The sequence below is a fragment of the Antedon bifida genome, chromosome 2 (assembly GCF_963402885.1).
Source record: "Antedon bifida chromosome 2, ecAntBifi1.1, whole genome shotgun sequence".
In the NCBI taxonomy this organism is placed as follows: Eukaryota; Metazoa; Echinodermata; class Crinoidea; order Comatulida; family Antedonidae; genus Antedon; species Antedon bifida.
The window spans coordinates 9,076,025-9,099,610 of NC_136227.1; the positions used below are offsets into that span (position 1 = coordinate 9,076,025).

Consider the following 23,586-nt stretch of genomic DNA (forward strand, 5'->3'; position numbering starts at 1 on the left):
ATCATTTTCTGATGTGCTGATCTGGTAGAAGCTGGCTGCTGTGCGTGGAGGGCCTAAACCAAATTTCCTCAGTTTCCAATTAAACTTAGGAGATCTAGAATGTTGTTTCCCTAGCCTCTTAGGACATTTTTTTGTAATAAAAGAAAAAAATGGAATGAAAGAAATATAGTGTGATAATCTTTTGTATTCTTTTAAACACTCACTATCACCGATTATATTGTTTTGTTTTAAAATAAATTGTTGCTTATTTCTAGTATAGAATTTTTTCAATTTTTTCTTTACAGCTTACAAGTTATGGCAGCTATTTGAGTTACTCGTTCCGGTACATTAATAATGATAATACGAGAGACTTTAGGAATGATGTTTATGATGTCATTATGAAGGTACTGTATAAGGCCTACTTTTCAACATATTTGTATAACAAACAATTATAAAATCTGAGTTTGACTGCTAACGTTGTGAATATTTGATCTTATGAATATTAATGAGCAAAGCCAATGAGTTTCCCCAAGCTGCTGAAAAACATACTTTCCATGAATTTACCCTGAAATGTATATGCAATTTTTTTTCTTGTTTAATTACTTGTAAATAAATGATATATTTAAAAGCAATTTAAAACCCAGAATCCCCTTTAAGCATGCTAGATTCAAAAGTAACATGGTCACTCACTATTGTTATCCAAACTCTAATTTCTATTTTTTAGAGTGGTGATATTGTGCTGGCTTACAAAGACCCTGTCCCGGCTCAAAAAGAAGCTATTATCGACAGAAAAATACGAATGTGGGAGGTAAGTGAGTCAAATTTGTTAACATGTTAATACAGCCAGAGCTATCCTTCTGGTTCCCTATTTACTGTATGTGTATAGGAAATAGAAGGTGCTAAAAAGTGGTTTTCAATGGCAAAAATAAAGGTTTTTTTTACTGCCCCAAACACTAGAGAGTGCACTAGCTATATAAATGTTTGACGTTCAACAAGCTTTGCAGCACTGACATGACGTGACCCTAGGGGAAGAAGCATGCGGTTGAAAAGTGCAACATCTATATAGTCCACAGCGCATTGAAACTACAGAACTATACCAGAGATTCACTGAATGATTTCAGATAAAATGATTATAAAGATACCAATACAAAAGATATATACAAACTTCACTTAAACTTCAATACTTTTTTTTTAGGCTGGCTGGGTTCGTTTGTCCACCAACCCCAGGGATCCAGAAGGCCCTCCTAAGGTTACTCCTGTGTCTAGAGCGGAGTTTATGTTGGTTCTCCAGAACATCCGTGATTTCCAACTGCAGTCTTTGTACGACAGGAACACAAGGGACTTTATGTAAGTTACATGTTTAAAGATCCCCAAAAACATGAAAAATGAAGATTACTAAATTCAGACTTTGAATAGGCCATTTTGTAGTTTTAATAAAGTTCCAAAAAAAAACCAAAGCAAATTATGTTACGATTGCACACCATAATATGGTATGAATGTCGATATACCTCTGTAATTCAATGCTTCACCCATATCTGAGAACTGTTGCTATTGGCTAACACAACTTGTATCAGCAGGCGTCGTCACTGATTTCATTAATTTAATTAGTGCTATGATGATGAAGTGATATTTGTCTACCACAACCGAACACATTTCCCAATATAAGATAATAACATTTTATTGATTTGGTATGCGATACAAACTAAAAAAACTACAGATAACCAGTCATTCTTTCCAAGGGTGCTCGATATCATGTGACTCCATTGTAGTTGCAAATTCTGAAAATGTCTGTTTTTCTCTAGATTATATGCTGTTTCTATGGGCACTTCAGTAAACTCGAATACTGGTCTCCAACGTGCATTCCTAATAGAAGATTGTCAGTGTCCTATTGGTTACATGGGATTATCATGTGAGGTATGACATGTGTTTCTATACTTATTTTTCTGATACATTAGGATAAAAAATATATAAATTATTATAAATGACAATAATTAAATAAACTAGAATTTAATTCGTCACTTTGACGAATTATAGGTGATCATTTTTATCATTTTACTGAAATTAATTTTTTTTAAACATGCACGTACGTTAACATACGATCAGAAAATGTTGATGTATACCATCCTATTATACGTTGTAGGTGAAATTACGTAACCACCGTTATTCAAATTTTAAGACGTGATGACGTCATCGAAATGAAAATATTGGCAACTCATGAGTAACATAATTGGTTGAGGTAGAATATATTTAAAATAAAAAAAAAATCGATCACAGATAAGCGAGTTACGCTCTGTTGAATATGGTGGTCTATGACAAAATGGGAAAAAACCCTATTTTAAAAATTCATGTGGCCAAATGATGACGTCATACCATTTTGTATGTCTAATGGGTATATACATTTATATCTACAACTCATTAACTTCCATAATAAGTTTAAAAAAATGGGGGTCATCTTCCATTCTGAAGAGTTATATTCATTTTAAAAAGGCCCTAATTTTTTACCATTTTTAGCACTTTTCTACAATTAATGTGCGCATTTTGTCATTTTGAACGTGCTCGTATAGCGTTATTTTAAGTCGGAATGGACTCAAATTTAGTGAATGTACTAAGTAAGATGACTAGGATGCAATTTGTACAAAAAATTTGCCAGTGTATTGTTGATTACATTTTGTTAATGTTACTGTTACGAATATTAGCTTAAAACATCTTAACTATTATTCAGTTCAATTCAAATTTTAATTTCACCACAACAGAAAAAAAAAGAATATAGATAAATAAACATTAACATATTGGTTTGAGTGAAATTGGTACCCACTGTAAGCGTGGGAACCTACAATTATATCATAAATAATATAACATAAAAGCGTAATGGCGCCGTAGTTGGCTGCCGATGACACGATGGGACCCTTAGGGGAGAAGAATGTTGTTGAAAAGGTGTAACATCTTAGTCCACAGTGCTTTTGATCACTTGTTGCTGGAATTGGCGCTTTGTATATATTATTATTATTATTATTATTATAATAAGTAAGTCTATATAAAGTCTCCTACACAACAATTATTTGATTATAATTAAACAATGGATGATGCAAAGGGAAACAAGGTATAAAATTGATGTGATCTCTTTTGATAAAACATTTTTGTTATTTTAGCGATGCGGTCCAGGCTATTACAGAAATGCAGCTGGTAACCAGTACATAGGCACCTGTACAGAGTGTTCAAGAAGATGCAATGGCAACACTAATGATTGCCACCCTGAGACTGGTGCTTGCAGAGTAAGTGTTAGCTTAGAAACACAGAAATCCCAAGTCTCCTGATAATATCGGGAGTTTTCCGATATTTTGATCCTTCTCTAAAGCTCTGTCTACACTAACTACTAACTAGTTTGACAAAAAGTGTGATGTGGCCAAATATGGGATAAGATGTCATTGTGTCCATATATGAGCACATCACATTTTTTTGTCAGATAAAGTTTGAATAGTGTAGATAGAGCTTAATAATACTGTGATAGAGCATAATACTGTGATTTCAATTCATGCCATGATATGTCTAATTTCTTGTGTTTCAATGCTTTGATCGTCCTCAGGAGTGAGTGATCCTTATAATGGATTATGTATTATTTAGGCAACGAGGGTGTAATTAAGTGTATTGCTGAAAGGGCAGTTGACACCTCTTTTTCTGCAACCTGCTCTTTCTACACCATCAAACTTTATGTGACAAAAAAAAGAGATGTGCCCATATATGGACATGATGATGTCATATCACTACCATATTTGGACATATCACTACCATATTTGGGCACATCAACTAGTTTGATAGTGCAGACAGAGCTTTACAATGTTATATTCAGTATTTCAAGTTGAGCTAACAGTAGTATCGGTCATAGAACCTTGATAATATATTTTTTTAATGGATTTATTTAAAATGATGACCACTGTAATAAAGACTTGTTCTCATGGTTTGTAGAATTGCAGATATTCCACCGCTGGAGACAGATGCGACATCTGTGCTGATGGTTACTATGGTGACCCATTGAGAGGCATCGACTGCAGACCTTGTCCATGTCCACTTGAAATTGCATCTAACCAGTAAGTTATATATGCAAGCCTCTTCCAATAATGTGAGGTTTTCAGACCTTTTATAGTTTTAGGCCACGTTGGCTTCTTAAGTCTGTATGCAGCTAAATTATTGATAGCCGATTACACAGAAGTTTTTTATTGTTTAATATTGTTTTCTTATAGGTTCTCAAGAACTTGTTACCTGGATACAGATGGCCTACCTACATGTGACAGGTGTCCACAAGGATATGAAGGCAGACGATGTGAAAGGTGTGTTAAGGACAGAAAGGCAATATTATCTCTAGGGCCTATATGTATAATGCACTTTCTAAATTCTAAATTCTAAAAGAAAAATATTAAACCAAAACAAATATAAAACATGTCAAGGGCTCTCCAAAATATATTTGATATATGAAGTCTATTTCGTGAGATCCCTACCTGTATAGACTCTACATATGCCATTATTCCCAATATGGACACCCCTCGAAAGGAAAATGGAATAGTCCAGGCGCCGTAGCGGGCCGTACAAACGTCTCTCACGCATGACATCGTCCTCATATTCCTTTCGCTTTCCATGGAAAGCGGACGTGTGACCTTGAAACCTTGAAGGAAAACTAATTAAAAGAACAATAACAAAGGACACCTGGCTAGCAACGCATACCTTTGTGGATTTATTGTGTTTAGCATTCTTGTGAAGGAAGCTTCTACCAACAGTATCCTTACTTGTTTTGTAGCCATGTCTGCTCGTAAAGCCGCAGCCTGTTCCGTGTGTGGCGGGCCCCGCCCGTCCACGAAGCTGGACCGCCATTTGGCGTGCCCGCGCTGCCGCAAATGCAGCCAATCTGCGACCTGCGAGGTATGCATACGCTGGCCTGCGGCGAAGTTCATTACCGCCGATGAGTGGGCCTTGGCGCACTCTAGCCCCCCTGGTAGAGCCATGTCTGTTAGCTCCGGGGTCGTACTCCCTGACCCGCCGCCTGTACCTCAGGTGCTAAGCCCGGATATGCTGAAATTAATATCCCAAACTGCGACGACCTCTAATGTGCCTGTTGTGGGGATCCACCCAGACTTGCTGAGACGAATTAACCGTCAGGCCAAAATATTAAGGACCGCTAAGGTCATAAAACCATCGGCCCGGTGCCTGGCAAGCACCTTCCCCGTTCCCGAAGACCAATTTAAAACAATGATTCGGGAACCACAGATACCCCGGGCCGCAAAGAATCGGCTCCGGGATGATCAGCAATTAAAGCCATCAGCGAACATCTTCCCGGATAAAACGCAAGCAATCCTGGAAAGTACCCTGCGCACCCAGGATAGGGCTGCCCGGGAAGGGATCCGCGCTGTTAACATCTGCGGGATCCTCCTCTCATTCCTCTCGGACAATGAGGCGGCTCCGACGTTGGTCCCAGACGCCGTTACCATTCTCCGGGAATGTATGGGGCTTATTGCCGATCAGTTCAACACCGTAGTGGTCTCGGCAGGGGATGCCCGGCGCACAAACGTCTTGCGTGCGTCGTCTATTGATCCGGGTCATTTTGAACGGTTCATGGATTCCCCTTCCTTCCAGTCCGAAGATTTATTTTCCGGTCTGTTCGCATCAAGGGAAGAGGCTTGGGCCCGCGAGCTAGAGGCGCGTCGCCAAACCAATTCTAAAGCGTCTGGCGGCGTTAAGCGTCGTGACCGTCGCACTTCTCGCTCGCAACGCTGGGCCACTAACCCTTACCAGGTGCCAAGCCAACCGAGGCCTCCTCCTCAGCCACATTCCTCGTCTTCCATCCCACCTCTCATGGGACCTACTTACTCCCCCCGGCCCGTCGGGGTCGCCGTGGGAACCAGAAGTGACATTCCTGGGGATAGGCTCGGTTCTTCTGTAACCGAGCGGGTGGGGGGAAGATTAGGGATGTTCGCACAGGTCTGGGAGTCCATGGGAGTAGACTCATGGGTTGTAAGTACCCTGTACGCGGGTTACAGGATAGAATTCACCTCACTTCCGCATATGGGTCCACAGAGGCCAAATCAAATTCCTTCCTGCCCAATCAGGAAGAAGGCCTTATTCGATGGGGTCAAAGAATTAATGCAGAAGGGAGCAATCTCACGAGTCCCTCTCACATCCCTTACAAAAGGCTACCTTTCTACACTATTTCTCACAGAAAAGGCATCGGGGGGTTGGCGTCCTATTCTCAACCTCCGAAGTTTAAATCAGTTTATAATCCCGGTAAGGTTCAGAATGGACACGCTGGTCACGGTCCTACGTGGCCTGTGTCCCAGGGACTGGGCAGCATCTCTAGACTTAAAAGACGCCTATTTCCACATTCCCATTTCCCCAGAGGACCGTCATTGGCTACGGTTTCTCCTGGACGGGGAACTATACCAGTTCAGAGCCCTTCCGTTTGGTCTGTCCACTGCCCCACGGGTCTTCACTCGGGTAGTCAAGGCACTGGCGGCAGTATTCCACTCGATGGGGGTAAGAATCTTCATGTACCTGGACGATTGGCTAATTCTCGCAAATTCCAAACAGGCCCTCGTAAGCCACGTCGGCCTTGTATTGAAGATCACAGAAGCCGCAGGTTTCATTATTAATTATCAAAAATCAGTTCTCACCCCGTCTCAGTCCCCACTGTTTCTTGGGGCCCGTCTAGATCTCATTCGGTCCCTGGCGTTCCCATCACAAGCTCGCATAGAGAACATTTACGAAACGGAACGTCACATCTGTTTGTGACGACAATAAAACCCCATGGCCCCGCCTCTAAGGATACGATAGCCCGTTGGGTCGTTTCCGCCATCAAGTCAGCGTATGCATCTTCACGCTTGCCGCCGCCAGCTCATATGCACGAGGTGCGTGGCTCAGTGGCTTCGTGGGCGTTATTTCGGGGTGTGCCCGTTTCGGATATTTTAGCGGCGGCATGGTGGAGAGCTCAGACCACTTTTTCATCGTGCTACCTTCAGGACGTTGTCTCGTCCCAGGCGACCGTAGCGTCGGCGATTTGTCGGCCTTCTAAGTAGGGTAAGTTTGGTTTTAGTCACAATCACGCCCTCCTCCTAATGCCGGTGCTACTCTGGCATATGTAGAGTCTATACAGGTAGGGATCTCACGAAATAGACTACCAACACCACTGTTGGTTTGTGTAAATAATAACCTAAAATGATTTACAACTACATAAACATAATTATTATATTATTTGTTTTGTTTAATGGTAATAACATAAAGAATTTCTTGGTAAAAGTACTATACAAGGATGCATTTAAACGCTGAACAGACTACAATATGGTTTTAGTAGTTTGGCCAATTGAAGTTGAGTTAATTAAACCTCTTTAAAATGTCAGATGTTGAGTTTATGACAAACTGTATAATCATTTAAAAAATAATAATTTTCCAGATGTGCAAAATTCTATGATGGCAATCCAGTAGAAATTGGCAGTTCCTGTGGTCTGAAAGGTTTGTGAAATTGCATTGTTGTTTCATATTTATTTTTGGCAGTGTGCAAAGTGTACATAAATATACAAATAATGAATGTTTATGAGTTGGATGGTGCAAAAAAGCATGTTTATAAATAGTATGGCAGGTTACTGATCACGCTAGATGCTGCACGATTTATGAGGACGAACCATTTATCACTTGTATTTGTCATTTCTGGTACACGACTGTTTTGCTAGGCTGTGAATTGGTTGCCGAGCAGGGTGGACCGTGCTTGCCATGGTAGGCCGGGGCACACTGACGCTCTGTACGTTATATAAAATAATGCATCTACTTCAAGATAGTAGTTTAATTTCCTTCATCTCAATAAATTTAGAATTCTATTTGATCAGTGTAATTATATTATCTTTTACTTTAGAAAAAATAATGAAAGTAGCCAATTTAATTTTATTTAATTTTACAGGTGCCTTCTGTAACACTGATGGCTATTCAAGTGTCGATTCCAAGGGAAACTGTATTTGTAAGGTAGGACTATTGACTTTGTGTAACATGTTAAAAATGTGTTTGCATGGCGTTTTACCATTGCGTACTGGTACAGCCCCTGTAGATTGATGAAGAGCCCAGTGTCTGCATTGACATAATAGGAATTGCTTTTGGTTTGTGATGACTGACGACCTAACTAGGTTAGATTGTTTGATGGGTTATCGGTTGTCGTCTGGACCTAGAAACCATCAAAACTGTTGAGGTGGGAGAGAATAAAAATACAACAACTAACATACATGCGTTGGGCGTCGCAAATCAAAAGCTCCCTATTAGCAGGTTTCAGGACGGTAGATGAATGAAACTAATTCACAGAATGTGACGGTTGTGTGTAAATGGAATAAACATTCCATGGTCTGTTAAGTTACCACTTCGAAATGAAAGCTTGCTACTGTCAACCTTAGAGTGGAGCATGTCATGTAAATGTACAGCATCTAGACCGAGTTGAATAGTATGGTCCAGTTTTTACTACTAGATCAAGCATTTGCTTACAAAAAACTGACCACACAATAGTACAAAAATTGTAGAAAATATTGCACAGCATGTGATACAAGATCAACAAATCAAATGCCAGGTATAATCTTATGTGTGTTAAAATATTAATTTCATACATTTTTTTTATGTAGGAAAATGTTCAAGGTAGCAGATGCAGCAATTGCAAGGCAGACACATTCTTCCTGGCTCCTAAAAACCCTCTAGGCTGTATCTCGTGTTTCTGTATGGGTGTATCTAGAGACTGTAGCAGTTCTACATTTAGCAGAGATGCTGTAAGAACTTGTTACTGTTTGAATGTTTTGTCATACTCTTTTGTTCTTTCCTTGCATAATAGCAAGATTTTGTTTTTTGAGACAGTAGACGAATGATGAACATTAAACCAACTGTAGAAATTACTTACCATGGTCTAAACAAACCAACACTGGCTAAATAACAATTCGAATGGTGAACTTGGATAAACTCCATGAGTACATGACCTTACCCAAGACATACCATTCCTTCAATCATAATTTGTGATAACATTTGGTAAAACTATGTCATGTGTCAAATTTACCGATGGCCTTTGGTAAAGTTACCTTTGCTACCAGTGTGAACAAGGTTTATGTTTTCATTTTCAAAATGAAATACCCAGAAACCCCTCATTTCTAGATATCTAAGGAATGAAAAAGGGGTTTCTGGGTATTTCACTGTAATTTACACTATCAAACTTTATGTGACAAAAAAATGTGATGGTGCCCATATATAGATATGATGATGTCATATCGCTACCATATTTGAGCACATCACACTCTTTTATTAAACTAGTTTGATAGTGTAGACTGAGCTTAAGAAACCAAATATCTCCCACAGGTGTATGTAAGCTTTGATCAAGTCGGTGAAAACTATGACATGACACTCAGTGACCCCAGTGCAGATGATACTAATGCCAACCTTATCATACGTCCAGCTGCACGCGAGTTATCGTTCAGTTCGTTTGGTTCGTTGCCAAGAGACACTTATTACTGGAATTTACCAGATGATTTTACGGGGAACAAAGTAAGTTTTTAAAATTAGTGTAGATAAACGTTTATTATTATTATTGTAGGGAAATGTTTAAAGAAGAAGGCATGGTGTTGTCTGTTCAAGCAGGAATGAATTTATCTTTAGTAATTTCTTTCCCTGGTTCAAGCCACAAAATAAGGATCTTTACTTGGGAGTCTTTAGTGTCACAGGTCATCAATCAGGGGGAGGTTTGAACTCTGTAAATTACACTGATTTTAACTTTGTTAAATATTTAATCATTTATACCACTCTTATTTAAATTGCCGGCTTCTTTTTTCAGTTGTCATCTTACGGTGGAAACCTCCGATACTCAGTTGCATTTAGTTCTGCACCAAGCAGCACACCAAATAATGAACCAGATGTTATTCTTATTGTAAGTACTATGATAAGTATTAGATAAGTTGTTTAACAATAAACCATGTAGACTGATAGATCAAGATAGCATTAAATTAGAGCAGAAGTGGATAGTAAGTGTAACTCTTCCTTTAAAATATTATGTGGTTAAATGGCTTGCTCTGTATATTTGAGTGCCATAGCCATGAGAATTAAAATGGTGTGGTGGTCGTAAAAAAAGAATTCCCTGTCAAAGGCTTCTGTAAAAACGTGGTCAGGTTAGAACCTTACCAACTGTATTGGTGGCTGCGACTCGGTGTTTTCATAAATACCAGAAGGCATGTTGCAAATACAGTATTAGTTGAAACAGTTGATATAATGCCAGCGTATAAAACAGAATGCTATGAGTCTATTCACACATTTTATTAAAGGAAGTGGCCAGTAAGGGTGAATTTTTATAGATTTGGATGGGTTGATTCTGGAGGGCAACATGTTAATACTGTAATGTTTTCTATTTGAGCATTGCTATTCTATTTTTCAAATTATAAAGAATCGCTGATTTCTGGAATCTTGAAAGGCCACCGTTCCCAACATGTATAGTTATTTTGACCTGTGTCATTTTTGCAATAGTCGTTTTATTTACAAAGAAAAGCAAAACTTTGACATTTTCATCATTTTCTTTTTAGGGTAATGGTCATCGTCTTTACCACTTCTCAAATATCTCACTAACACCAGGCAGACTACAAAGTGTTTCAGTTCCATTCTTTGAGGTAAATACAGTGACTGTAATTAGGGCTGACTGGCTAAACCCAGGGCCCCAAAACATTAGGAGCCCCAATGCAACTACCCAGCGTCAGAACATAGAGGTATTCAAAAGATGTTATAATATCTCTGTGGTTGGAAGGCCCTTAGGAGTGCTAAACTAGGGGCCTTTGCCTCCTGTCTTACACCACTGGGTAAATATCTTATGTAGGCTGGACATATATTGACTTTCTTCCTCTCTCCTTGCCCGTTTAATACTAGACAATAATAAGTTTCAATCGCCAAACCCAGGATCAATTTCTTTCTATTTGGTCTTTTTGTCAAATCATAAGTTGAATAATTTTATTATTATTTTTCATTTTGCATTGACAATAAAGAGATATTTATGTAAATTTCGTTAATACAGAATGCATGGAAGAGACCCGATGGTGACCCGGTACCACGTGAGAATTTCATGATGGCCATAACAAATCTCAACTCGATACTTATCCGTGCATCTTACGCTACAAGCATGACCGAAACTAGGTGGGTTTTGTACAAAGTAGAGAATATCTTATTTTGCAGTTTTTGTGGTTTGAAATAATTTAGTTTTATCCACTAATTTCATCAATAATTCCCAGCATGACATCTTTTATGGCATCAATATCATTACAGTATTTATTTTATGAATATTTTAAATAGACAACGTCATTGTCATTCATAGCATTGTATCCTCATATTAATTTTTAATCATATCTAAGAAATCTTTATCTTTTCACTATCATCAACTTTATCATTACCATCAACTTTATCTTTTCACTATCATCAACTTTATCTTCTCACTATCATCAACTTTATCATTACCATCAACTTTATCTTCTCACTATCCTTAACTTTATCATCATCAGCTTAATCTTATCACTATCATCATCATCATCATCATCACCATCTATTGGTATCATTATCTTTATGATCTATATAAATTATTATGAAATTCATTTGTCATCTTATCCATAACATTATCATAATCAAAAGTTTAGATCTTAATAGGCTATTGTACTAATATTATACAGTACATAAATATGTAATGGAATGTTTTATGAGATGACATTTTATCAAATAGAATATAGAACAAATGCCTTGTTTTAATCATATATTTTATTATATTACTATTAATTTTTAATGCATTTGTATATATTATTGGCTTAACAGTGCAAACAATAATTACATTGCAGTTACTTTCATTAAAGTTCATCATTACTGCAGTTTGTGCAGTAAATGTGAGGTTAATTCAAAATAAACTCAATTTTTTAGAATAAATAAATTTATCTTTCAAAATGTTCATATAAATTGAAAGTTCAGAATAGTATAGAGCGAATCAAATGCCCGAGCACTTTTTACCATATCTAAAGTGTTAGCAATACCAGCATGGGTTTAAGGCTGACTCGCTCATAGTTTTGGTGGTGAAACAAGTCCTCTCGGATAAGGACTATAAACCGTAGGTCCAGTGTAAACAGTTTGCCGTGTGTACTTTAAAGAACCCAGTTCATCATTTGAGACGGGTTCACAAAATAGCCCCTGTATCAGGGGAATAGGACAAAGATTGTATTTACAATTGGTAATCCTTGTTAAAAAAATCAAGAAATACCTGGCAAAATTGTTTGATAATTTTTAAAAACACTGACATTTTGTGATGATGCCCCACAATACTTTAAGTAACTGCAGTGCAATGATTGTTGTATGGTTCCTAACCCCTTTACTTTACCCTCTTCACTTTGGTTACCAGTGATGCTAGTGGTGAAGGGTCCGGTCTCGAATTTGATGAGGATGATGCTGGCACTACTTTAATACATGCTGAGTAGGTTCTACGTTACTCTTTTTAAATGCCTGCCTTCCTGATCTATGTGCTGCAATGGAACAATCTATTAAATGTTGTCATTTGCACATTGTTCACAATAGGGCCCAATGCAAAGGATGTTGAAGTGCTAGTATTATTTGACCAATCACAAATGACAGTTCAGATGATCAATTGTGTGTGATTGGTCAAAGTACATCCTTGCTGCATGCCCTATTGGGAACCAAGCTTTATTGTGGAGAGCTATGTTGTGTTGGGAGGTGTTCTATCAGAAAGTATGTTGAGCAATGTCTGTACTGGTTCAGTGTATATTTATAATAAACCCATGTAGTCTTGGTGAATGGTTGAAATGTCTCTGTGTTGTGGTTGTTCGAATTAGTGTGGTGGTTCATTCATTAAATCCCTGCACTGGTGGAATCTGGGGAATGAGAGCATTATTTTTAAAATGTTATGTTTAACTCATTATGATATGTGATGATTCTGGTGAAAATGTGTAGTTTTCCTATTCTCGGAGCCACCATCTCTTCAATAGTGGCTTGTCAAACTCCTCATATGTAGCAGACGTTTGTGTGGAATGTACTAATACGTAAAAGATAGATTACAATTTGATCTGTACCACACAAGTAACAACAACCAATGTGCTATGAATATCAATGCAATAATCTTTGTCTATGTCGTCTTTTATTTTGAGACTTCAGAGTTTTACTTGAGGTCGTCAATGTCAGTAATCCCTATTTGCGCTACTCCATATAATAGTTAGTTTTTTTACTTTGTTTTGTTGTATCTCTGTATATGACTATTTGAATCTGTTTTTCCGATGTGACATGTTTTTGTGTGTGCTTTTCCTGCGTCTGCTTCACCTACACTGGACTTAGTTAGATACACTTTTCATCTTGTTTGCCGTGTTTATCATGAATTTAAAAGTGTAGTTTAGTATTTTGCACAAGCATGCCTACCTCCCCAAATCTCTACAAGTTTTTCCACAAAATTGGGTGAAAATGATATCACAAATGTGACACATTATTCTGCATTAATCCATAACATGTCTTGTCTGCTTATGTTTGCATGTATATTTTTTTAAATATTAATAAACAATTGATTTAATTAATATTTAGTTCACAGGTAAATACAACATTAATATAATATTTTAACATTCTCTAAAAACATAATATTTGCGTGTCACACAGCTTTAACTTTGCATTATGAAAAAAACTTTGGTTAAATAAATAATGCTACTGTTTGATTGACCTGCAATTGACCTGGTTAAAATACATTTTAAATCAGAAGGTAGGATTATTATGTAGTATTGTATCATATTATTAAACATATTTTTTATATAATATTTATTAGATTTAACTAATGTATGGGTCAAGGTCAGAAAGTGTACTTTTTTGTAAATTATCAATGAATGAAATTCTTTTTAAGCATGCATGTTATCACAACTTAAGTGTTATTCTAATCACTAAGTAGGTTATTAGATTTACCTCTATTTAAACTTGGCAACTATCATAATATTAAGGGGCATTTGTGTAAGGGTTCTACGTAATTATAGGTATGATATTCATGTCATGTCATGTCATGTTATACAGATAAGAAGCAACACTGTACCTTTAATTTTATTACAGCATTCGTGATATTTCATTGGATGTTGCCTACAATTATGATACTGGTCGAGACCTAGCTTATGAGGTTGAACAGTGTGTATGCCCTCCAGCCTATGAGGGTCTGTCTTGTGAAGTAAGTACATTCCTAATTCTCACGCTTGTATACATGAATTAATCAATCAACCGATTTAATAATATTATTAAGGTTAATGTAGTCATAATGTTTTTAATTTACTGGACTCAATGCACTTTTGCAGAAATAAGGATTTAGCATCAAAATTCATGCATTTGGTACCTTAGGTCAGAAATCAAGTCCTGACAACCCCTAACCCTAATAAAAATCTGAAATATATATCCACCATCAAACACCATCCTACCACCATGTCTTTTGTACAGTACAGCTATTATTACTGCTTCGTTCCTACACGTAACCCTTTGTAGCCTATGCATGGGGCATTGTTTATGATCGCAAACGAAGTATTGTATTTTGATCACGATCCTACCCGCTCCCACACAATACCACGAGCGGCTTTGTTTTGCTATTCCTCTGATGGAAGGGTGTTATACATCCACATTTCTATAATAATCGGGGGTGTAGGAGGGGCAGTTGTTTTAGATTAGTATTAAGACATTTTTATGTAGACTTTCTCGTAGTCTAATACTTTATTTTAATTTCAGCGTTGCGCACCTGGATATACTAGGACTGGAGCTGGTCTTTACCTGGGCGTTTGCGGCCTTTGCGATTGTAGTGGGCATTCAGAAGAATGTGATCCAGAAAGTGGCATCTGTAGAGTAAGTGGTTAGGAAATGGTTCGGTAATCTATAACCATAAATCGGCACAGTTTTAAGGATCTTCACAACCATAGTTCTGGTTGCAGAACAAGCCTTCTCGGATAAGGACTTCAAACTAGAGAGGCAGTGTTACACATCTTGATTGTGTGAACTTCAATAAAAGAACCCAGTTCATCTTTATGGTGGTAATTGTGGCTGTGTTCTGATTCATCTCAGCCTGTTGCAGACAGACAAAAAGGCAGGAGAGGATGCAGGATTGTGAAATAGGAGGCCCAGGGCATAAAAATGACACACTGAGTATTTAAGCCAGAATTTAGTTAAATGTTGGAAATGGTACTCTCGCACATAAAATTCATGATAAATTAAACAGAACCTCTAGGTCGGAAATGACACTCTGATTAAACCTTTTCCGCCGGTAAACACATTTTAGATGCGTGTGTTCTGTGGACATCGCCAGTTGTTTGGTCATTCAAACTTTGTGTTTTGATTTGCGTTAAGTTACGTTTACAATGCAAGCATATAGAAAACAGCATAAAGTGTGATGTCTAATTTATGGGGTGCCTTCCCAAAAAAAAAGAGCACCGTTTAATGGGAGCTGAAAAGAAATGGTGGAATCCTATAGCAGAGATGAAAGTCTGTGTTGTCATCACCTATGAAAGTCAAATCTACATTTACATTTTAATTAATTGAATGGTTGAGATTATAGTATTAATGGAATTAACCTACTCGAAAAAATTCAAAATTGAATGTCAAATTTTCCAGATATTTTACAACATTTTATGAAACGTGAAAACAAGATTTTAGATTATATTTTTTAAGGTAAATGAGTAATTTTACTTTTACTCCTGTCTTGTTTATTTACATAGAATTGCAGAGACAATACAGTTGGTGCATACTGTGATCGTTGTGTCCCAGGATTCTACAGATTAGGACCATCATACACTTGCAACCCATGCCCATGTCCGTAAGTATTATTAGAAATCAGTCAGGAGGTGTTTTTCCAAGTGATCGTAGGATTTAAACAGTACTGGGCATGACCAACTACTCACTTATTGTATAAAGTACTGATACAGAATCTATCTGTACGATGACTGTAGTGTGGACCTGAAACATGACTTCATTGATTTAGGACTTTTTGGCTTGTTACCTACTAGACCAAACCTACTAAGTTGTTCTATAATATCGTATGCTCCAAAGGTCTGAACCATTCAAAGATTAGTGGAAGCCGCGACCTTCTGTTCATTACAAAAGCTAAATGTACAAAAAAAGTATATAATGCATAATATGAAAGTTGTGCATCAATGCCTTTGACTTTGAAAGAATCAAATTTACTCTTACATATTAGATGTTTCCCCGATTTTTGACAAGTTTGTAAAGAATGCACTTTGTCGCTAATTATGATATGACTTTGCTTGCAATTCAAAATCACAACTCCATGGATCTAACATACTCTTCATAACATTCTACTAGGTTCAAAAATAGAAAATTAAAAAAAAATTAGTTTATAAAAATGCTTTACAAAGGTACTATGTCAAACTTGACCTTCTCCTTTACGTACTCTTCGGTCTAAGTGGCGTTTGAAAATGACAAAATTTGTAAATGAGAAGGTTTGGTTCTATATTGTTGGTAAAAAAACATGGCCAAATGATCTGGCCACATGGTTGAACTAAACAACAATTACTGTATTGTATTTTTTTCCTTCAAAGGTTTGGTACTTCATGTGAGGTTAATACCAACACGTTTGATGTTGTATGCACAAATTGCCCAACAGGAACCACAGGAGACGTTTGTGAAAAGTAAGTGTTTTGTAACAAAGTATTTCAAACTATACCTCCAACCATGGTGCTATAAATGCGAGAGACTAGAGACGTCTCGGAAAGCAGATTTTGTAAAGAGATATTATGTTTCAAATTATACTGTTATGCTAATTTTTCCAAACTTTGTGCGGAGAGAGAATAGAGAAATCTGTGAGAATTTAAGTTTTGTAAGAAATAACCAGTTCAGATAATGTTGGTCTTTGTGCAGTAAAGGCTAGAAATGCCTGTGATAAGTAAAGTTGTTTTGTGTAAGAAACTAGCTAAAGTGTGTTTTGGCTTTGTACGACAAAATGACATTACAGTTCACAATTCTCGGCTTATCACTCTTCGTCACAAATAGCATATAATACCTTTAAACTCAAACCTGCCCCCTGCACATTGGCTTCACAAAAATGTCTTGTACCTTTTTTAAGATTTCAAATGACATACAAAAGTCAGCACTGTAATTTTGTGTTCATTTTGTTTTGTAATTTATATTTAAAAGAATGAATGTTTTGTTTTCTTTTGTTAGCTGTGCACCTGGATTTACTAAAGATAATCGAGGTGAATGTGTCAGAAGTAAGTACCTAAAAATTATACCTTAAATTTATATCTCTCATAGCCCTGAATAATGTTTTTTCTTTTTGACTGATTATACCATTTTTATTTATCTTTTTGCTTTTTTATTTTATTAGTATATTCATGGGGATCCTGCTACCCTTAGCATTCTCATTTTTTCACCAATTTGGATTTAATTTATATCTGGTCAGAAGTCTATAATCTTGTTCTCCCAGACTTTCCTTTGAATATGTTATGGATTTTTTTTTTCATAATTGAATGTGCAGACACAGTCTAAGATAGGCAGTGGCATAATGCATTGGGCAACGGCCCCTGGTTTAACACTCCTAATGGACGTTCCAACGCTGAGTGGAATTACATTGGGCTACTGATGCTCTGGGGCCCCTTGAGCTCTATGACCATTTGGTTTAGCCAATTACGCCACTGAAGATAGGAACTAAAACACTGTTAAATGGCACCTCATTTTACATGAGAATACTGAATTATATTATAAATTATAATTTTTTTTTAGGTGGTTCTTGTGATTGCAATCTTGATGGAAGTATCAGCAATGATTGTCAGATTGATAGTCGAGGCGACATTCCAACATCATCTTGTCCATGCAAGGTTTGTACAGATCATTTAAATACAATATTACTTGGGAATCATGTAAACATTTAGCTGCAGCCTAAAGCTTGATTCCCACTAGAATGATATGAATAATCACAAGTTATAAATTATCTAGCGTTATGTGTATGTTCTTGAGTTTCTTGAAAAAGGATAATAATGTTCAGCACTTAGAGGTTTCACAACATTAGGCGCTATATAAATCCAGGATATTATTATTATTACCATGTTATTGGGACAGCAAAAAGTATGCTGAAATTAATCTAAATTTGGGTGTTTCTAGATTGCTGGATTAGAGGTTTTAAAGCTAATCTAGCATTTTGGCAGAGATCTAGTGAGAAATTGGATTTTTAAGGTTGTAATAAGAATAAGGTCAATACTCTTGGATCAAACACATGGATAGCTCCTATAATTATTCAGTTAGTAATCTACAAACTGAGTTTGACCCTACTAGGTACACATTTATACACCTGGGTGGTTAGGGACATGTAAAGTGTCTTGCCTAGCAATGCAACTTTAGCAAATTTAGCAATATGATTGTTTTGTCTGCATGCAACAACTGCCAAATAATGTAAACATGCTCTATGGAATAGCTGTTTTGGTGCTTTGATAACAATAACGTTGATAGTAGTCTGGGAGTATGCACAGTTTTGCAATATATTTCATTGATTTTATGATTTTCAAAGATGTATAATTTATGTTTTTGTTTTAAACAGCAATTTGTTACGGGTGATAAATGTGATGAGTGCAGCCGTAGTTATTTCAACCTGGCTTCCTCAAACCCTGATGGATGTCTTAAGTGCTTCTGTATGGGTATCACACCTGATTGTACCAGTTCCACATACTACAGGCAAAGGGTATGTTGTGCATGTTTATCGCTTCAATACTTTTTTTTTTCTTCACAAAAAATCTGTAGATTTTAGATTTTATTATTCGCTTCCATTTACATGCAAGCTCATCCTATACAACTGGTTTAATGACACCAGTGTACTCTACTTAACTAGCATCTGTCTGTTAAACCCATTACAACATAATAATATTATAAATGTTATTGTAACACAACACCTTACACAGACCACATTAAAACAGTAGTTATAAATGTCATTGCAACACAACATCTTACACAGACCACATTAAAACATAATGTTATAAATGTTATCACAACAAAACACCTTACTCAGACCACATTAAAACATAATGTTATAAATGTCATAGCAACACAACATCTTACACAGACCACATTAAACATAATAATGTTATAAATGTCATAGCAACACAACATCTTACACAGACCACATTAAAACATAATGTTATAAATGTTATCGCAGCAAAACACCTTACTCAGACCGCATTAAAACATAATAATGTTATAAATGTCATAGCAACAAAACACCTTACTCAGACCGCATTAAAACATGATAATGTTATAAATGTCATCATAACACAACATCTTACACAGACCACATTAAACATAATAATGTTATAAATGTCATAGCAGCAAAACACCTTACTCAGACCGCATTAAAACATAATAATGTTATAAATGTCATCATAACACAACATCTTACACAGACCACATTAAACATAATAATGTTATAAATGTCATAGCAACACAACATCTTACACAGACCACATTAAAACATAATGTTATAAATGTTATCGCAGCAAAACACCTTACTCAGACCGCATTAAAACATAATAATGTTATAAATGTCATAGCAACAAAACACCTTACTCAGATCACATTAAAACATGATAATGTTATAAATGTCATCGCAACACAACATCTTACACAGACCGCATGAAAACATAATGTTATAAATGTTATCGCATCAAAACACCTTACTCAGACCACATTAAAACATACAGTAATGTTATAAATGTTATCACAACAAAACACCTTACTCAGACCACATTAAAACATAATAATGTTATAAAATGTCATCATAACACAACATCCTACACAGACCACATTAAAACATAATGTTATAAATGTTATCGCATCAAAACACCTTACACAGACCACATTAAAACATAATGTTATAAATGTTATCACAACAAAACACCTTACTCAGACCACATTAAAACATAATAATGTTATAAATGTCATCATAACACAACACTTTACACAGACTTACTAGTACAGTATATCTTCATCTATCTTTTTGAGTAATTAATAACTGAAAATGTATGTTTCACAGAATTACCTCCGCTTCCCGAATTCTGTAAACCCTGCTGGAACACGTCTTGTAAACAGTGATCAGTCGGCTAGCTATGACGGGCCTTTTTCTATCAATGCAGCAGCAAATGAAATATATTTCAATGGATTTGAGAATCTACAACCTGATACCTATTACTGGAAACTTTCATCACGATTTCTTGATAACCAGGTATTGTTTTTATATATGTGGGTAGTAAAATAAAATTAAATAAGATAGTTTTTCTATTATCGTCTGACTTCAAGCATGATTTCATTGATGTTAATCATTAAGACATTATTGCTAGAATCGATTCGTTTGATGAAGCTATATGCACTTTCCAATATTCATAAAAGAAAAGTACTCCATAGCTAACAAACGTCATACGTATTATTGTTTCAATAAAAGCTCTAATCATGAAAAGATAATTTCTGTCAATTTATTTGTACCTTTACTCATATTGTTTATCATTTTACAGTTGACTGCATATGGTGGAAAACTGAGGTTTACTATCAACTACAGAATTGGTTCTCAAGGCGGCATACAAAGCCAAGATCCTGAGGTCTTGCAGCTAGCTGTAAGTTGCAAATAAATTTTTCACTTTCCCGGCCCATATGAGCTACATTCTGCAAAAACAAATTTCACACCATACGGACATGTTACTTCACAGTCTTTGTTTATTTGAATTTCACTAGCTGTACAAATCACAATAGATTCAGGATAACCCAATTAATCCTTGCCAGAAAAATTAATTATATTGGAGTCCTTACAAGTACAAACCTTCAAGGTGATTCAACGACTATCCACTACCCATGATTCGCCAGATCTTGTGGAGAGAAAAATGTGGATGTATTGTGTATTCTCTATCTCTCCCTACCCTCTCCACAATTAAATTAACAGGTTATTGTTTCATTTTAGGGTAACGATATTACTTTGATACATCGTGCTGATCAAGTCATTCGACCAGGCCAGACTAGAATCTTTGAAGTTGACCTTGTTGAGGTAAGTAATACTAGACGAATTTAGTTTTTTGCACAGCAAACACCACACGTACATAAGTGAACAGAAAAAGATTATGCCATTAAGACCTGAAGGCAGTTGAATCAGAAATTAATTTTCCGCATTTGTAAATTTTAAATGTGCATGCGCTCGTAACTTTTTGTGAAATACACCATACTACACAGAAAGTTGCCACTTGATATGAATTATACTTTTAGAAAGTTTCAATCAAAAATGACTTTTGGTTTTTAATCCATGATCAATCATTAAAATTCATGATATCGCTCGTAAGCCACGTTGCACAACTCTAGTGTCATTAAAAAAATAGCTGCACAACTTCACGTAAATGCCAATACAATACGTTGACAAAGTTACAAAGTGTTATGTTTACATGTTTTAGAGAAACACAATTAAAAAAACAGGACAGAAAGAAAGAAGAATATACCAGATATGTCCAGATAACTAATAAGCAGTACAAAATTACATTACTGTAAATGTAGTTTAATTTTGAGGTGTAATACTTTCTCTTTGTTTTCTTCAGACGTCATTTGTGCGTCCAGATGGAGAACAAGCAACCAGAGAACACATCATAATGACGTTAGCCGATCTTGACACAATTCTCATTCGTGCATCGTACCACACAGGAACATATGAAACCAGACTATGGGATGTTTCCATGGATACTGCTGGTATTGTATTTTTTAACATTGTTTGCTCTGTATATTTTTAATTTATGTACATATTGCTTCTCTATCTGGAGTTATTTTAAAATAAATATATAACATATGGTTCAAGATTGTATATTATAAATTATTTTTGGAGGCACACAGGCTACTCTCTCTCTCTTTCCAATCCATTATAAAACACAGTTTTTTTATCTGACATTTGTACCATAACTTCATTTATAGTTGATCAGAATTTTACAATTTTACAGTTGACTGAATTTGAGTTGTGGTTTAAAAACAGTTTAAAACAGGATTTTTCATTAGATAGCTGTAGTTTATTTTCATTAATATGTTTATTAGAACTTCTATAAACAGTAAGTGATATACAGAAGAACAAATTTACCATACCAATATTGTACAGCTTATTTTGGCTTTCATACCATTTTCCTGTTTATGCTGTATATGGTAATATAAATAATTCACACTAATTTTTGTTAAATACACTGTAAAAACATTGGGTGTGTCCTTTTTTAAAAACTATATCAGCACATAACTTGCAATGGCAATTTGTACTTATTTGAACCCTAATTTTTTTCTTAATCATCTGTTAAAACTTTATACATACAGCTTTTGAGCGTAGCGAATTTGGTCTTGCTCCAGAAATTGAGAGATGTGACTGCCCAACAGGTTATATTGGATTGTCATGTGAGGTATGTATGTGTATGATGTAGTAACTTAAATCGACAACTTCTAAAAACATGAACCAGAGATGTATTAAAATAAAGGTCTTAAGTCAGGTCTTAGATTTGAGTTCAGTATTAAGCCCCTGGTAGACTTTTGTCTTTATATGGCAATACCTCATACAGAAGGTATTCAATTGCGGTTCTTTCTCTGTATTAACATATGAAACATGTCCAAAAAACATCTTTCTTTTTCTGTCCACTTTTCTATGCCTTTGGGCCTCCTGAACATCTTCTTTATTTTGCTTGTGGATGCCTTGAGTCTGTACAACATCTCCATTTCAACTATAGCCTAAAAATATGTAACAATTTAATTTAATCATTTGTATTTATATAGGATTGTGATGATGGCTTTACCAGATCTGGCGATGGGTTATATCTTGGTCGTTGTGCGCCATGCGAATGCAATGGTCATTCAAATGAATGTGACCCAGAGACTGGTGTTTGCTTTGTAAGTGTTTTACTTTTTATATAATGCAGCCTACCAGTGATTAGTGAACGCATTTGATATTACATTCCAAGGTATTGAATATTATAGATTCAAATTTTTTTTTTTATAATTTTACACAGAATTGTCGTGACAACACGTACGGAGATTTCTGTGATTTCTGTAAACCTGGTTACTATGGTGATGCGTCGATTGGATGCCAACAGTGTGCTTGTCCTCTTGTTGAACCATCAAATAAGTGAGTATCATCGATCACCGTTCTACTTTTCTAATACTTGTTTTCTCTTCCCCCCCCCCCCCCACCCCAAATCTCTGTCCTCAAAATACTCTCACTTCCACGAAGGAAGGATTAGTGTTATCTGAAATCTCTGCAATTTATTTCTGGTTGTTTTACTATATTTTATTTATATTTCTATTGAGATTTAGCCACTGATATCAACATCAATGCCATTTTTTAATTTAATTTGCCTTTGGTACTTACTATTATTTTATTAGATATTAAATAAATTATAATACATTTTTATGATTTTTGCCTATTTTTTAAGCTTCTCACCGATATGTGAACTTGATACACTGAATAATCTTCGCTGTACAGCCTGTCCAACTGGCTATCAGGGAACCAGATGTGAAAGGTCAGAGGTTTAATTTTTAAAATATTTTAAAGGCCAGGTACGGGCAAAAAATTTCTATTGATCATACATTCCA

General features: G+C 36.0%; 1 protein-coding gene across 3 annotated transcripts in view; it reads left to right on the forward strand.

Moving 5' to 3' along the window:
* Positions 1-23,586, forward strand: part of LOC144836186 (basement membrane-specific heparan sulfate proteoglycan core protein-like) — a 99,422-nt gene that overhangs the window by 49,999 nt on the left and 25,837 nt on the right. For all 3 annotated transcript variants that reach the window (XM_078691421.1, XM_078691423.1, XM_078691422.1), the window contains exons 19-47: positions 285-383; positions 704-787; positions 1,175-1,326; positions 1,782-1,893; positions 3,129-3,251; positions 3,943-4,064; positions 4,218-4,304; positions 7,412-7,470; positions 7,913-7,974; positions 8,616-8,756; positions 9,334-9,519; positions 9,806-9,898; positions 10,545-10,628; positions 11,027-11,145; positions 14,080-14,191; positions 14,737-14,850; positions 15,717-15,814; positions 16,557-16,646; positions 17,179-17,225; positions 17,737-17,831; positions 18,548-18,688; positions 20,033-20,221; positions 20,508-20,606; positions 20,948-21,031; positions 21,570-21,717; positions 22,321-22,403; positions 22,771-22,884; positions 23,004-23,119; positions 23,427-23,513. In XM_078691421.1, coding sequence (XP_078547547.1) covers positions 285-383; positions 704-787; positions 1,175-1,326; positions 1,782-1,893; positions 3,129-3,251; positions 3,943-4,064; positions 4,218-4,304; positions 7,412-7,470; positions 7,913-7,974; positions 8,616-8,756; positions 9,334-9,519; positions 9,806-9,898; positions 10,545-10,628; positions 11,027-11,145; positions 14,080-14,191; positions 14,737-14,850; positions 15,717-15,814; positions 16,557-16,646; positions 17,179-17,225; positions 17,737-17,831; positions 18,548-18,688; positions 20,033-20,221; positions 20,508-20,606; positions 20,948-21,031; positions 21,570-21,717; positions 22,321-22,403; positions 22,771-22,884; positions 23,004-23,119; positions 23,427-23,513 — 3,140 coding nt within the window. The remainder of the gene's footprint in view (positions 1-284; positions 384-703; positions 788-1,174; positions 1,327-1,781; positions 1,894-3,128; positions 3,252-3,942; positions 4,065-4,217; positions 4,305-7,411; positions 7,471-7,912; positions 7,975-8,615; positions 8,757-9,333; positions 9,520-9,805; positions 9,899-10,544; positions 10,629-11,026; positions 11,146-14,079; positions 14,192-14,736; positions 14,851-15,716; positions 15,815-16,556; positions 16,647-17,178; positions 17,226-17,736; positions 17,832-18,547; positions 18,689-20,032; positions 20,222-20,507; positions 20,607-20,947; positions 21,032-21,569; positions 21,718-22,320; positions 22,404-22,770; positions 22,885-23,003; positions 23,120-23,426; positions 23,514-23,586) is intronic.